Genomic DNA, 14,146 nt, shown 5'->3' on the forward strand with positions numbered 1-14,146 from the left:
ACTCTCCTCTGCACCCTGTTCAGTGAGCAGGAGCTGTAACTGCGGCTGTCAGGGAAACAAGATGGATGTAACACAACATGGAATTCATTCCCACAGGGAAAAGACAATGTGCTCTTTTTCTTCAAATAACTGCTAAAGCTCCTACTGCAAACAGCACACACAGCATGCTTTCCTCATGCTTTGAGCACCATCTTAGCTTATGGACACAGGATCTCTCAAGTTCTTTACTACCTTAGTGACAAAACAAAATCTATTTCTGAAACACTGTATGTACATGACTAAGTACCCCAAGTTCTCCCTTTACTTTTTCCAGTAAGTTTAAATCCCCAAGCGCAAATATCTAGAATGTCCCAAGATTAGCTTCCACCACTAAACTTTTCAGTTAGATGCAAAGTGTGGCTCATTATGGGAATTTGATGGCCTGTCGTAACAGGAAAAATAAGGGGGGGGCCAGGGGGAAGGAGGTAGTACGTAACAGGAGCATGAAAAACTGTCCCTCACCCTTGTCTCCAGAACTTTGAAAATTGTCAGCTTGGTAATCTACAAGTCTTCTGCATCTACACGTGAGTACAGTTCGCTTAGTTTCTCAAACTTTGGTCCCCACTCTTTGATGTCATACGTGACACCCTCGGCCAGGCCAGGGGAACTTGGAGTGCTGAGGCTGCCGGCAGGAGAGCCTTCCCCTTCGGTGCAGAACACCCGCAGCGAGTCCCGGGGCACAGCCTGGGCATGGCAGTCGGCATCTCGGATAACATCTGACAAGAATCGACTGAGGGCTGTGCTGGCAAAAGAGGCCTCTGCAGTCGCTGACGATCCAGTCTGCTCCTGCGTGCCTGGGGACATGACACTGAAGAAACTGTTCAGTTTTGTTGGTTCTTTCTTCTTGTAGAGCGAATAGGCTGGGCTGGTTTCAATGGACACCTGCAGTTCTGCCATGTTGTATGCATTCTGGAGTGAGAAACCATTCACATTAAAACACTACACTCTCTGGGACCCAAAAGTTCATGTTCTGGGAGAGATAAAGAAGGACCAATCCCGGGACAGTCTGTTTGGTGTGAACACATGAAGGATTGGCTTGTTCAACCAACCCTGCCACCTACAACGTGCCTAAGCGAGCCAGAACTCACTGAGCTGATGCGGCCTGTGTGGCCACACTACTACAGTTACATTCCAAATCAAGTCTTAGTCCATATTAGAAACTAAATAAAAATGACAGAAATGCCCCAATTTTTGTTCTGAAGTTCAGATCTGAGTATTTTATCATCATCAAATACTGATAGAGTCTGGCAACAAAGGTGAAAAAGGACATTCCCAAATAGTATGTTCAAAGAAATCTTCCTGCATTAGTCATTCAAACATCAATTGCGATTTCTGTTAAAATTTTATCAATCTGTGGAATAGCAGCTGGTTATGTTTTATGGAAGTGGCATGATTGTAAAAGCCAAGTAACTACCTATTAAAAAATAAAATCCCCTTCTAGCGCAGAGGCAGTTAATGCCATCTGATAATTGTGCCGCAGTTCCTGAAGTGCAACTTCTGTCACTGAAGTTAACAGTACCATCCCTAAAGTTACCAGTACCACGCACATTAATCGCGTTAAATAATCAGAATCTTTACGGCACCTGAAAGAAAGAAAGAAAGAAGTGCTGTCCTACAGCATCTTTCACCTTCCTGCAATCCAAATGTTGTGTCTCTGGACTTATTTACAGGCCAAAGAAGAATGTTGACAAGCTGTGTAAGACAGAATTCGTCAGCGCAAACAAGTAATTATTTGTATTGCTCATGCTCTTCATCTGAGCAGTAGCCATCAATAACAGAGGTGTCAAATCAGCACCTTCCAAAAGATCACATTTATTCTCTTGCATGTTGAACTGCACATAACCATTTAAGAGATTAACCTAGGTCATCTAGGTGAGCTTTCTCAAATTTCAACTGGAGACAGAGAACTGCTTAAAAAAAAAACAAACACCAAACAAACTCACCGGCAAACAAGAAGCCATGCAAGTGGCAAGACTAGGGTTTGGGCAGGACTGTGACAAGGAATAGCTGCTATTTCCAGAGACTAATTGCAGTTAGTGATGAACAATGTGAGACTTAAGAGTGCTGATGCCCATCCTCAGCATCTTCTAAGTAAGTGCAAGCTGCGGTATGATCCTACTATGAGCATTTTATAATAGCAAGGCTACCAGTATAATCAATAAAACGTGGCAACTTTTCATCATATGAAAGTTAAATGGGAGTTTGTCCAAATGCAGATTTAAGAATAATCCCTTCAGTGAACTGCCTGATATTAAAATCATCCTTCACTGAACTGACACATTTCTTCTGATCACATTCTTAGCTGGCAGTCTAGAAACCCACGTCAATCCTTGCCTCTATCTTAAAAGCTGGCGTTTAACAACATTTGGTGTTTAGCTGTGTTAAGTATATACTTACCAGTGCACTCATCTACCTCAAGTTTTATGAACTCCTAATTTCTCTAACATTTATTTCAGGTGCAGAAACTCCTCCGTAAGACAGCCTCTTGTCCCCACAGTCCTGCCTTGCACGAACACCACAGACTCTCTTGTCCAAGCACCCTCATGATCCTTTGGTTAAGGTGACTTAGAATACAAAATACTCAGAATTACTGTAATTCTGGATATTTTGGTTTTTAAAACCTAGACAAACAACGAGGCACTAAAAAGGATACTGGCAAGTTTTAGCTGCAAGCCCAGCCAACTGTAAAAGTCGAATAATTTAGGAACAGTATACAGAACGTGCAGAGGCCTCACTCCAAGCAGCATTTCTTCAGGACAGAGTAACAGCCTCAGATGAAGATCAAGTCATTAACTTGAATTCCACTGCTTAAATTAAGGAGTGTATTATATGAACTCTCCAAAAGTAATTAAACATGTCATACAGTAACTGTGGATCTCCTCAAACTATGGACCTTCTGGGTCTAAAATTGCAAAGCCTTGCAGAGAAAGTTAATCTGATTAAGGAAAACAGGATTTATACATAGAGCTGTCTATGTTACCACATGCAAAATGTCCATGTATTTATTATGTACACACTAATTCATCGGGCAATTAAGGATACTCTGCAAGGGAGAATCTTTCCTCAGGTGGCCTTGTAAAACACTGTATTTTATAATTAAAAATTCTTGAAAATATTTGGAATTCTGGTACAGGTCACATTTAGTATTTTTTTTATCGCTGGCCTTTGTTGACCCATCACATTAGCGCCCTGGCTATTACTGCTTCTACAGAGTAACATCATCTTTTGAATCCATGAAGAACAGTTTCAAAAGTGACAAGTTCCTCACCTTTTTTAAACGTAGCAAAAGTCTCTGGGTCAGCAAATAATCTACTTAAATTACATATCTATAACATCTGCAGTTTTCTTTCAAAGTTCTGGCTTAAACTGACATGTAGATATCCTTAAGATTGCTAGCAGAAATGTTAATATTATCTGGTTTGGGTATAATCTGGCCTACTGTAACTATAAAAAGAGCATGTGTTATTTCTCTCCAAAACAGAAGAATGTAGAAAGCTTCTTCCACAACCACTGTGGGCTTTAGGGCTTAAGAGGAAGAGACTTAAGCACCTCGCTTTCGTAACAAGCCCGATCTGAGTAACTGCTACTATGAAGAGTCTCCATAAAGAGACTGTCCATAATGACCAGGACACACCAGGCTCTTTCTGACCCCCAGCGCCACAGCAGCAATTACCACTGAGAACCTCAGCAACTCGTGAGCCATGAAACCAAGAACATCAGCTGTTGGTTCTTTACTGCTAAACTCGCTCTACAAGCATTTTTAAATGTGCACATAGGAACACTTGCTTTCACACAAATTAAAAAATGATAAGCACTTATCTCCGCTTAAGAAACATGCACCCTTGTGTACAGAACCTTTCAAATAATTCATCTACCAATTGCAGTAATGAATCAGCAGAACAAAGGCTAAGATCCTCGGTTATAAAGGAAAAGCATAAAATATATTTTCATTAGCGCCCCCTCTTAATTGTAATACAACGATCCTTACTTCGTCTTGTTCCCCACCGCCTTCTTCGTTGTAGTTGAGGATATTTTCTCTGATGTCCTCCAAATCCTCATGATGTGCAGATACATGGTAAACTCCTCCACTCAGACCTTTACGAGTCTTCCAGCGAGCCCACAAGAACACAGCGCTGAACAGAGCTGGGTAAACACAAAGGAGCAAAACAGAGCATTGGTCAGAAGCAAATAAAACATTTATATACAGAAGTGCTGCAGGGTGCCTTTTCACTGAACATCAACACCAGAAGAAAAGGCCTTTGAAGAGTAATTTAAAATGCCCTTTAAAGTACAATGCTGAAGTTGTTAAAGAACTGATTGGCCGAAGTAGAGTTTAGAGACCCATCTGGTTACTGTGTTCATTTTGCAGAGAAAATATATACTAAGGGGTAGTGCTGAAATAACGATGTGTTGACAGTAACAGACACGATTACACAGAAATTAAGCACAAGAAGACACGAGACAAAAGAGGAAATTACTTTTATACATTTTACTAGGAAAAAAACAAAGTCAGGCACATTTTGCCTTAGCATCCATGAATTTAAACATTTTTCTTGAATGCTTTTACACACCGGCAGTTGTATAACTTCAACATCAGACACTGAACATGACACAAATAGAAACCTGTGTACCACTGTGTTACCAACTCTGTAAAATCGCCAAAAACTCACAGTAAGACCTCAAACCACAAACTAGCAATGCAGTGGACTAAAGAGACTAGACTCTCTTACAGCGTACCTACGCGGCAGAGTGCAGCTCCACGATGACCTCGGGACTGACGCGGGCGCACAGGGAGGTCGGTGCCCTGCACTGTGCAGCTCCCACACCCTTCGGGCTGAATCACCACCTCCCAGATGTGCACTGACCTCTCCTGCCCTGCAGCCCCCCCACGGGACAGAGCGCGTCTCACAGATTTTCACACACGTGGTAACTCTTTGGCAGCCGTTTTTAGCTGAGTTGATTTTGAGATACTCAGAAAGTCCTTCGATGTTGTACATGCCTCCTATTCTTTTACTGTGACCACTAGCAGAAAGCCAGTATTTAAGATGAACGTAGTCCATGTTCCAAGAGTGTAACACCAGAAGTACCACCACTGAAGACAGTATCTCTTCCATGCAAATACCAACAGTGTGAGCTTCCACCCAATTTTCATTAAACATGTCATTAAACAGTGCTGTCATTAAAAGCATTCCATGAAGTCTATTGTTTCTTTGCGCCACAGCGTCTGCGTGAGGGCAGCTGCAAGCTCCAAGGTATCACGGTGACATTAACTGAACAAGATGAGGCGAAGTCCCCTCCTGGCAGGGAGGGGTGGAGAAGGTTCGTGTGGTACCGAACCAACCTGAAGTCACCCTGGAATTGATTTATTTGCAAAACGGTTCCACACATGAATGTAAACGAAGTCGTCTAATGTCAGAAAATCAGCTTTTCTAACCTACTGGAAACTGAAAATTTGTAACTCAAGTTACACGAATTAATCACTTTCAAGTGCATTACCACTTTCTAGAAATTGTGTAAGGGAAGGGGCATCTGAAATCTTGAGAAGGAATTTTATTACAAATCTCCTAACAAAAGTTACAGTTGTGTGATAATACTAGTTTACCACATGTACTAAAATTTTCACAACAATGCAAACCACTTGGTTAAAACCAACTGGTTTTTAATCACAGTTTAGACCTGAAAGATTATCAGGATTATTAGGTAAAAGATACTGGTTTTTTCAGTGAAGCACAGGCTGCAATACACAGCCAGCTCACAATAAAATGGCTCTAACACAGCAAAAACCCCTCTCCTCTAGCATAATGATCTATTATCAGCTTTGGGATTCAAAAAGCTGTGAAACCCATTAGCTTCCCACTCTATTTGCTGTTCATATTTGCATGGCAAACATAGTATCTAGCAGAGTTGGGGAAAATGATGGTATTTCAAGTAGCTACACAGATGGATTCAAAATATTCCACAACACATTTCCATACTTTTACTACAACTGCTGAATGAAACTCCATTAATACCATACAAGCCATGAGAAAAATCCTATGTCCTTACTCCGGCAAACTTTCATGAAACCTGAATAAACATGAAGGACTCAAAGATGTGAGTCTTTCTCACTAGTGAGATCCTTGTCTTTCCTCTTCTCGTTGAGATCCAATGCCTAAGCCTGAAAAGGGCTGAGGAAGCCAAAAGTAGCTGTCAGGACTCATGACACAACTGGTCAGATGCACTGTCTGACCCAGTGCATTCCTATTGGACAGTGTATTTCTCTTAGACTGAAAAATCTGTTTCACGCTCAGTAGTTTTTTAAATAATGCTTATCTGGCAGCAATTTCCACTCTTGCTGTTCAATTGAATTTGCTTCCAATTATGCATCTGAACAGTTCCTTAGCAATGAAGTGAAAATGCGCAGAAAATAAAACTGCAAAGACTTTCCATAGCTCAAAAATATTGATTCACTTAACAACATATGCACACAGAGACAGAAAAGGTTACTGATGGAGCTGAGGCCATGGCAAAGAAATGAAGGCAGAGTCAAGTCTCCATTAGGAAACCAAGTTTTTCAGGAGGAGGATAAGATGACGGCTGTGCAGGACAAGATGGATAAATGAGTTCACCAAAGGTAATACAAGATGTAGTTGCCATAACTACCTAACAGCGCCAGAAAGCAAATACAGATGGCAAACATGGAACTAAAGCTCAGGCCTGTATCCTTGTGAAAGATCGCCAGTGTGATTTCACAGTTACGTCCAGTATAGCCATCAGGGCAGTGACACTGGAACTTGGTTGGTGACTGCGAGATGCAGGTGCCATAGTTACAGGGCCTTTTCGCACAGGCAGTGTAGACACACTGCCTGCCAGTGGCGTTCTCCATGACCATGTGTCCGGGAGGGCAACTGAAAAGACGAAGGCAAAAATGAAACCATTAAACTTCAAGAAAAGTGAGCATGAAAAACAGCGCGTAAGATTTTAAAATAGTCTTTGATGACACACTATGTATAGTTTCTGAAGGAGCTACTAGAAGTAAGTTACTTGGAATAATTACACAACTGTAGTCTTTTCTAAAGCAGTCACACGGCAATGAGCTCTACAACTTTAAACCCTTACATCTGGGGCTTTCAAAACTTGGGTAGTTCCACTGGCTTCTGCAAGGCAACTCATGTGAGAAACAGCTGGACTAGAGTCTGCAGCTGTCTAGGCAGGATAAGCTATCCTATCTTCTTTGTGTTTCCTCCAAGTGAAAAAACCATCTCTAGAAAACTCTGTTTGTGTGGCCAGTGGCAGTCAGTTATGCTTGAAGTGTACATGTTCACAGCACAACTAACTTGAATTAGTATTCCAGCCACACACGAGAACTCTGAGCTTACTGATGCGGTGCTTCTAAGGCAACTTTGGTGGCCTGTGAGGAACAGAGATCACAGCTTCACACACTGTGAGAAGTCTGGCACCAACAAACACAAACACATCTACATCGCACAGCACGAGCTTCACAAGACAGCTGGTTGTGCCAGAGTTCCGCTCCACCCCATCTAACACACATGCTTTTCCTGGGTTTCAGGGTTTACAAACACCTACTGCTCTTCTTTAAACAGTTTCAATTAAGACAGGCAGCTGAAATCACTACAGAATCAATGGAGATACACTGATTTACATCAGCGAAGGGCGGTACCTAAAAGGACAGCGTTCCCCGAGTACTGTGATGCCCAGGCAGGCATCGAGCTCAGGACTGCACTGGGGTTCAACTGATCTAGTGAGACTGGCAGGGGCAACCTTCAAGTTGCACACTTACTTCTTCAGCACCCACCTTTCCCACTTGAATCTGGATGGGTTTGTGCTTTAATTTCCACCAATTACCTGCATTCATGCATCATCCACAAATCAACACAAATAAATTCCTGGTTACATGGGTTATTCCTACAAGCCTGCGAAGAGCAGCCTTCTTTGACGCCTTGGGCACTTAATACCGACACCAGCTCCTTCACGTGAGTATCCAGAGGGATCCTGTAGTTATTAAATCTGACATCTTTCATACATCCTGAGGCAAGGCACAAAGAGACTGTTTTAAAAGCCATTCAGCAAGAACGATTTGAAGCAGCTGGAAGATTTGGCAGTTTATGTTTAACAAAGGACCCAGACTACCAAAGTTCAAATTTAGGACTGAATTTACCTTTTGCAAAGTGTCAATCAAGAAATCTGTTTACTTTGGGCTCTACATAAATAAGCAAGCTTCTCTCAGTATGCTCATGTAGTACCAATAAACCTTAATTTTTACAGGCCCATATTCTGAACAGTCAGGTCAAAAATTCCTCACCTTGAAAACTCCTGTTTTGGTTGAATGGGTAGGTGTTTCCAAGGACCAAGCTGCTGGGGTCAATCACAATCTCTTTGTATACTCCTGCTGCTTTCAGAATTTCTCGCCTCCCACCTCCTTCATAAAGGCGAAGAGTAAATTCATTTTCATTTCTCTCCAGTGTGATATGATGCCATTCACCGTTATCAATGCGGTAGGAGGGAAGGCTTACAGAATAGTCTCCATCACCCAAATTATAGGAGACCACCAAGAATCCCTGAACAATCTGGTGGATAATTAACAAAGCAGTAGGAAACAAAAGTCATCACCTGACATTTTGAATTGACCTGTAACTTCAACCTTAAAGCATTTGTTTAAATTTAGGGTACATTTATGACTGCACATAATTCTGGTGCCACAGAACTAAACAACATAAATACCAGTAGCAGTGTACTCACAGTAGTAAGTCATTCACTCAGAGAATTTTACCCTGCATCTCCCTTGGATCAAGTTTATGGGATTCTTCAAATGGTTGAGCACCTAGTGTATCTCCTCTACACTGACAGCTCAAACTAACTCGGCTGAAGAGGTGGCCCACTCAGCAGTACGGATAAAATGCAGAAGTTGCCATTCTGAGAGTGTGATACCAACAGAACTGCTACAGGAACCTTTCTGGGCAGGATCTGAACTGTGCACAATCAGCCACTTGTGCCCACAGCTGAAAGGAGGACAAGCTATTCCTCCTGTTCTGTAGAGCAAGCTATACTTCACTGTAACTGGCAATAAATTCTTTTGAAATCCAACAGGATGCCAGAGTTGTGCACGCAATGCACTAAGAGAACAAGCAGATGGTAAGTGTCCATAAATTCCAAAGTTTCTGTGCTTAGCAGAAGTTTTTTCGTTCTACTTCCAAACCTTAAGTTAATGTTTCTCTGGGCTAACTATTCACTGGTACTGATTTAACTTTGTGCTATTCTTGTCTGGGATGCCTTGCTCACCTGTAGAGTGATGTGTTCATCCTTATTTCGAGCCAACATGCTCGTGATGACGCTGTCAGGCTGCCGTGTCCTAATCATGGCTTCAAACAGCGTCCTGCGGGCAGGCACGCTGACAGGAAGCTGGTAGCGAATGTGACTTCCTGGCCCAAATGTATATTCTTTGGCAACTAAAAAGACAAGATAAAGACCTTTAAAACATTTCTCAGGGAGAGGGAAATATTATTGTTTCCATTATTTTCATAATAAGAGTTGAAAGTAAAAGAAAAAATACATAATGCGCAGCGTGGACCCATGAGACATAACTTGTCCTTTGGGACATGTCCCTTTATCTATTTCTAGAACTTTCCCAATGACTCTCTCCCACTTCATCTTCCTGTGTGAAGAGGTGATCTCCCTCCTGACATGATCCTGCTAATGCTTTTCCCCACAGCACTCACACGGTATGACAGCAGGAAAGCAGAAGCTCTGACCAAGACAAAAGAAGAGACTGCAAAAAAGTAGTAAGTGCCACAACTAATCTTTACAACCTGCTCTTTTGTAGCTGTCCTTTTGCTGCAAACTTTGGCTCCATGAGGGCTAAGAAAAGATTCTACTATACTGAAAGGCAACAGAGTTTCTTCCAGACACCAACAGAGCAGTAATTTCCTATTCCTGTTGTGTTGTTCTAATTCTGCACAGTCAGTGGTACAGCCACACTCACATCTCAGTTTTAGGTTATTAGATACTTCTGAAAGTATAAACAGATGCAAATACAAAAACTGTGACAAGAACAAATAATTCTGTTCACAATTCTTTAGTCATGCAGTCTCCATTATACAGTTATTGCACAAACACCCTCAGGACCAAAGAAAAGATCTGATACTAAGAAATTAACTTCTCAAAGGGAATTAGAAAAGACACTGTTAGATATCGCAGGCAACTAAACTGAAACATGGCTTCACACAATGTAAACACCAGAAACCACCTCAGCGATCACTGCTGCAAACATTTTAATTTTTCTGTATTGTAAAATTTACCAGCCTATCAATAATGCAACAGAACAGACTTCACCTTTATCACACTGATAGCCATAGTAACCTGGCAAACAATGACACGCAAATGAGCCCCAGTCTCCACGACACCTCCCATGGACACCACAGGACGACGACCCCATGGTCTCACAGCTCCCATCCGTAAGGGTGCAGCCAGGGAAGCTATTCAGGGACTCTGCAGGAGATTGAAGGTCATACACCTTCAAGAGAAAATTGTATGACACCAACATATTATTCAAGAAACATTTACACTTCATTTTTAAACAGAAATAGCTATACCACATAACGGTCTGTTCATCTGCATTGCATAAGATGCTGTTTGCTTTTTGACATTCAGATTTCAACTTATTTTATCAAAACCGTATTTTGCCTTTGAATAAACCCAACTGACTACGAAAGCAAAAAACCCCTAATACTTCCTAACAAAGCAGACAGCTGGCATAAATACACCATTACACAATTGCCATTCAGAAGTTTCCTGAATGTGCAAAGAAGCTCAGAAGCTGCATGAAGCAGAGAATAAACAAAGGCACAGTTTCTGGCTCACAAATACATCTGTTTGCAATTGAGAAATAACTTTTCAAGGTAGTTATTCTAATTATGACAGAAAAATCCAGAGTTTTCTATTTTACACTGACACATACAGGCACTGTATAGATTAATGGAAGTAAAAGTTTCAGGTATGATACGAATCTCCCAAAAATTTAATGAAGAAGTTTACTCCCTTGCTAAAGCAAAATGTTACACTTCTCTTACCTGAGTATCCAAGATGAAATTGCGCAAACAACCAGAAAAGTGTTTGTGTAGCAATTGTGGGTAGGAATATGGTAATGATTCTTTTACACCACCCAGCTGTAGAACATGGTTCACATTCAAATACCTTAAAAAATTGTATGAATAATAAAAATAGATATGAATATACCTCCAAACATAGGCATTATATAACAAGGCAGAAAAATAAACATCCGCACTGCATTTCAACACTGCAATGTCTCCCAATCAGCTCTCTGAGTCAAAAAACTTCACATCAGTTTCTTTCTCCCTGAGTTACCAACTCCATTTTTTATTTTCGTTTGTTCTTTTATTTTTCCCTTTTTTGTGTGATGCTTTCATGACCGGGAGGGCTCCATGCATCTGCTGCCAAGGCTTAGACCCAATGCTAATCTGCACACTCGCTGGTACTACCTATTCCACAGCCCAAGTATCTTTGTTATACAAAGGTTTCCCTATAATATAACCTGAATACTCTTCACTGCAATCTAAAGCCCTGTACAGAAGAGATTGCCTAAATCCTCTTTGTAGCATTCTTTTGTATATACTGAGACGTATCATATCGCTCCTCAGTTCTCCCTTCTTTCAGCAAAGTGACCTCAATTCCCTCATTCTTGATCAGTCTTATTCTCAAAGCAAGCTGGTAACAGTCACTGCTCTCCTCTGCACTACACAGAAGTGGAACACATCCGTCCCGCACCGTGGTGCTCAAACCACACCCAGGACACCAGCTGAGTCCCAGCAGTGGCAACCAGAGGGGAAGGATTACTTTCCACTTCTTAGAGATGTACATGTGAGGTATCACTGTGTAGTGTTTGCATTTTTCATGTTAACGTGGTATTGCTGATCACTCACCTTCCAACTACCACATGTACCGTTTACTGACACTTAGCAGTTGTTCCCTTCTCTCTATCTGAGGCTATTTGTGCCTACATGCAGTACTTGGGCCCTTGTCATAGTGGGAAAATACAGTGTACTTCCAGGTCCTGTTTTCAGTTTGCTGAGATAATTTTTAATTCCAAGCCGTGCCTTCCCCCTTACTGGTCATTTCTCCCAGCTTGGTGTCATCAGCAAGGGCAATGAGCACCAGTCCAAAGCACTGAAATCTACTGTATCCAGACTCTTGCAGAATGCAGCTCAACATACCATTCTGCATTGAACGTACCCACAGTACCCACAAAAGCTCCAGTATTAGCCACATAGTGTCCTAGGACAAGAAAACTGGAAGAAGAGCAATTCCTTAAAATTTGTTTAGTGCTTTAACGTCTAGACTCCGCCCAGAAGTTTCTAAAGAAAAGCAGATGCTGTTACGTTCCTAGTCACTAATAACTTGGATTCAATTTCATAGGTAAAATGTTCAAAGGTCTTAGAATAAACTGCCCTTCAGTGAATCTCCAGAAGCGTACCCTGCTCTCCGTGGAACAGACCCAAAGACTTCACAGTTTGTCCGATCTTCCGTGGAGAGCCATTTGCCTACTCCTTCTATCTCTGAAACGACAGCTGCACTGCAGTGATCCAAAATGAATCGGACATCCTACACCAAAACAGAGGATTATTGCATTAAGAATTCCTGTAAAATTCAATAAACAAGTTGTATCAAATTTTCATCTTTATCTTTGCATACTATCAAGCAAAAAGGGTTGTAACCAGTAAAGCCAAAATGGAACCATTTAACCAAAGAAGGCACTTAACTCTGCATTTAATTCATGCTTCTTAGTTTAACCACTTTCACAAAAACTGTACCTGCATTTTCAAACAAATAATTATCTGGTTTTTGTGCACAGGTAATGATTTCAGTGTCCAAGTGTGTACAATGAATGCGCACATTTCAGCTAAGCCTTTAATGTATGTTCCACATGCGATGCAAAGCTTAAAAAACAGGTGGAAAAAAAGGATTCCTCTGATCCCAGAGTAAGAATTACAACATAGGTAGATCTCGAACTGACAATGCTGCCTTCCCAAAATTTGTATTACTCAAAGTGACACACACAATTAGAAAAATACATATAATTACTCAGTCTGTTTTTCCTCCCCTCCTGTTTCTGCACAAGTAAATGCTATTAGAAATATAAATATCCTGATATGGACAAAAATCAAATAACTGACCTGACCATTGGTTCTGACTTCTAGTTTATGCCATTTTTTGTCTGCTACATTCAGGTGACTTGGAAACCGCAGCACCACAAAACCCGAGCCATGGCTCATCTTCAGCACCGGGACGCCACTGGAGAGTTCTAATAAAACACAGACAAGAAATCAAATTCAGCTACAAGAATCTTTCCATTCTGGATGTGTTAGCAGTTAGTGAATAGTGATTTAATGGTTATTGCTAGTCACATGAAATAACTAGAATTATACTCTATGACTTCTAGTATGGAGAAATACTCATTTGATGTACTATTTATTTTTATACTTTAGATTGTGCCACTTGAAAACAACAAAACTAATTCCTGATAAGCCATCTGCAATTTTATAATGCTCTATGACAATTAACATGTGCAGGTGTTACTCCCTCCGATCTTCTACTTAAACTTACAAGTAACTGCAAAACAACGCAAAAAAGTAATAAATGGTTAACAATATCCAACAACATTACCTTTCAATTAATTAGGAAAATATAAAATGTCAATCATACTGTGCATATTATATACTAACGCACAAAAAATAATCAGTAGTATCCTTTTAAATATGTACCAACATAAAGCAATGTGTTCTATTTGTGTATAAATTTTCCTACAGTGGCATGTCAAGGCTGGATTCATCCATCAAATCATTCCCTGTTTTAAAAAAAGCACAAAAATGCCTGAGATTGAAAGCTGTTTAAGTGGATTTCTTTTCTCACCTAGGTAAGAATGACATGTGACGAAGACTGCATTAATCATGTAATATCTGTCCCTCAAAGTATCTATACTCCTTTATAGCACCACAGTTTCCCTAGAGGGATTATTTATATATATATACACATATATATAGGTGCAGCGCTACAAAAAGAGATGTTCAAAGAAAAAAGGCCTCTTAGGAAATAT

General features: G+C 40.8%; 1 protein-coding gene across 1 annotated transcript in view; it reads right to left on the minus strand.

The window, feature by feature from the left end:
- Nucleotides 1-540: 540 nt before the first annotated feature.
- LOC104276667 (neural-cadherin-like) overlaps nucleotides 541-14,146 on the minus strand; it is a 32,624-nt gene continuing 19,018 nt past the window's right edge. Inside the window, exons 18-27 of the mRNA XM_009873075.1 lie at nucleotides 13,227-13,354; nucleotides 12,527-12,654; nucleotides 11,106-11,229; nucleotides 10,369-10,549; nucleotides 9,319-9,485; nucleotides 8,342-8,606; nucleotides 7,885-8,065; nucleotides 6,778-6,926; nucleotides 4,028-4,182; nucleotides 541-948 (exon numbers count right to left, since the gene is read on the minus strand). Coding sequence (XP_009871377.1) covers nucleotides 541-948; nucleotides 4,028-4,182; nucleotides 6,778-6,926; nucleotides 7,885-8,065; nucleotides 8,342-8,606; nucleotides 9,319-9,485; nucleotides 10,369-10,549; nucleotides 11,106-11,229; nucleotides 12,527-12,654; nucleotides 13,227-13,354 — 1,886 coding nt within the window. The remainder of the gene's footprint in view (nucleotides 949-4,027; nucleotides 4,183-6,777; nucleotides 6,927-7,884; nucleotides 8,066-8,341; nucleotides 8,607-9,318; nucleotides 9,486-10,368; nucleotides 10,550-11,105; nucleotides 11,230-12,526; nucleotides 12,655-13,226; nucleotides 13,355-14,146) is intronic.

The sequence above is a fragment of the Apaloderma vittatum genome, unplaced genomic scaffold (assembly GCF_000703405.1).
Source record: "Apaloderma vittatum isolate BGI_N311 unplaced genomic scaffold, ASM70340v1 scaffold15587, whole genome shotgun sequence".
Taxonomy (NCBI): domain Eukaryota; kingdom Metazoa; phylum Chordata; class Aves; order Trogoniformes; family Trogonidae; genus Apaloderma; species Apaloderma vittatum.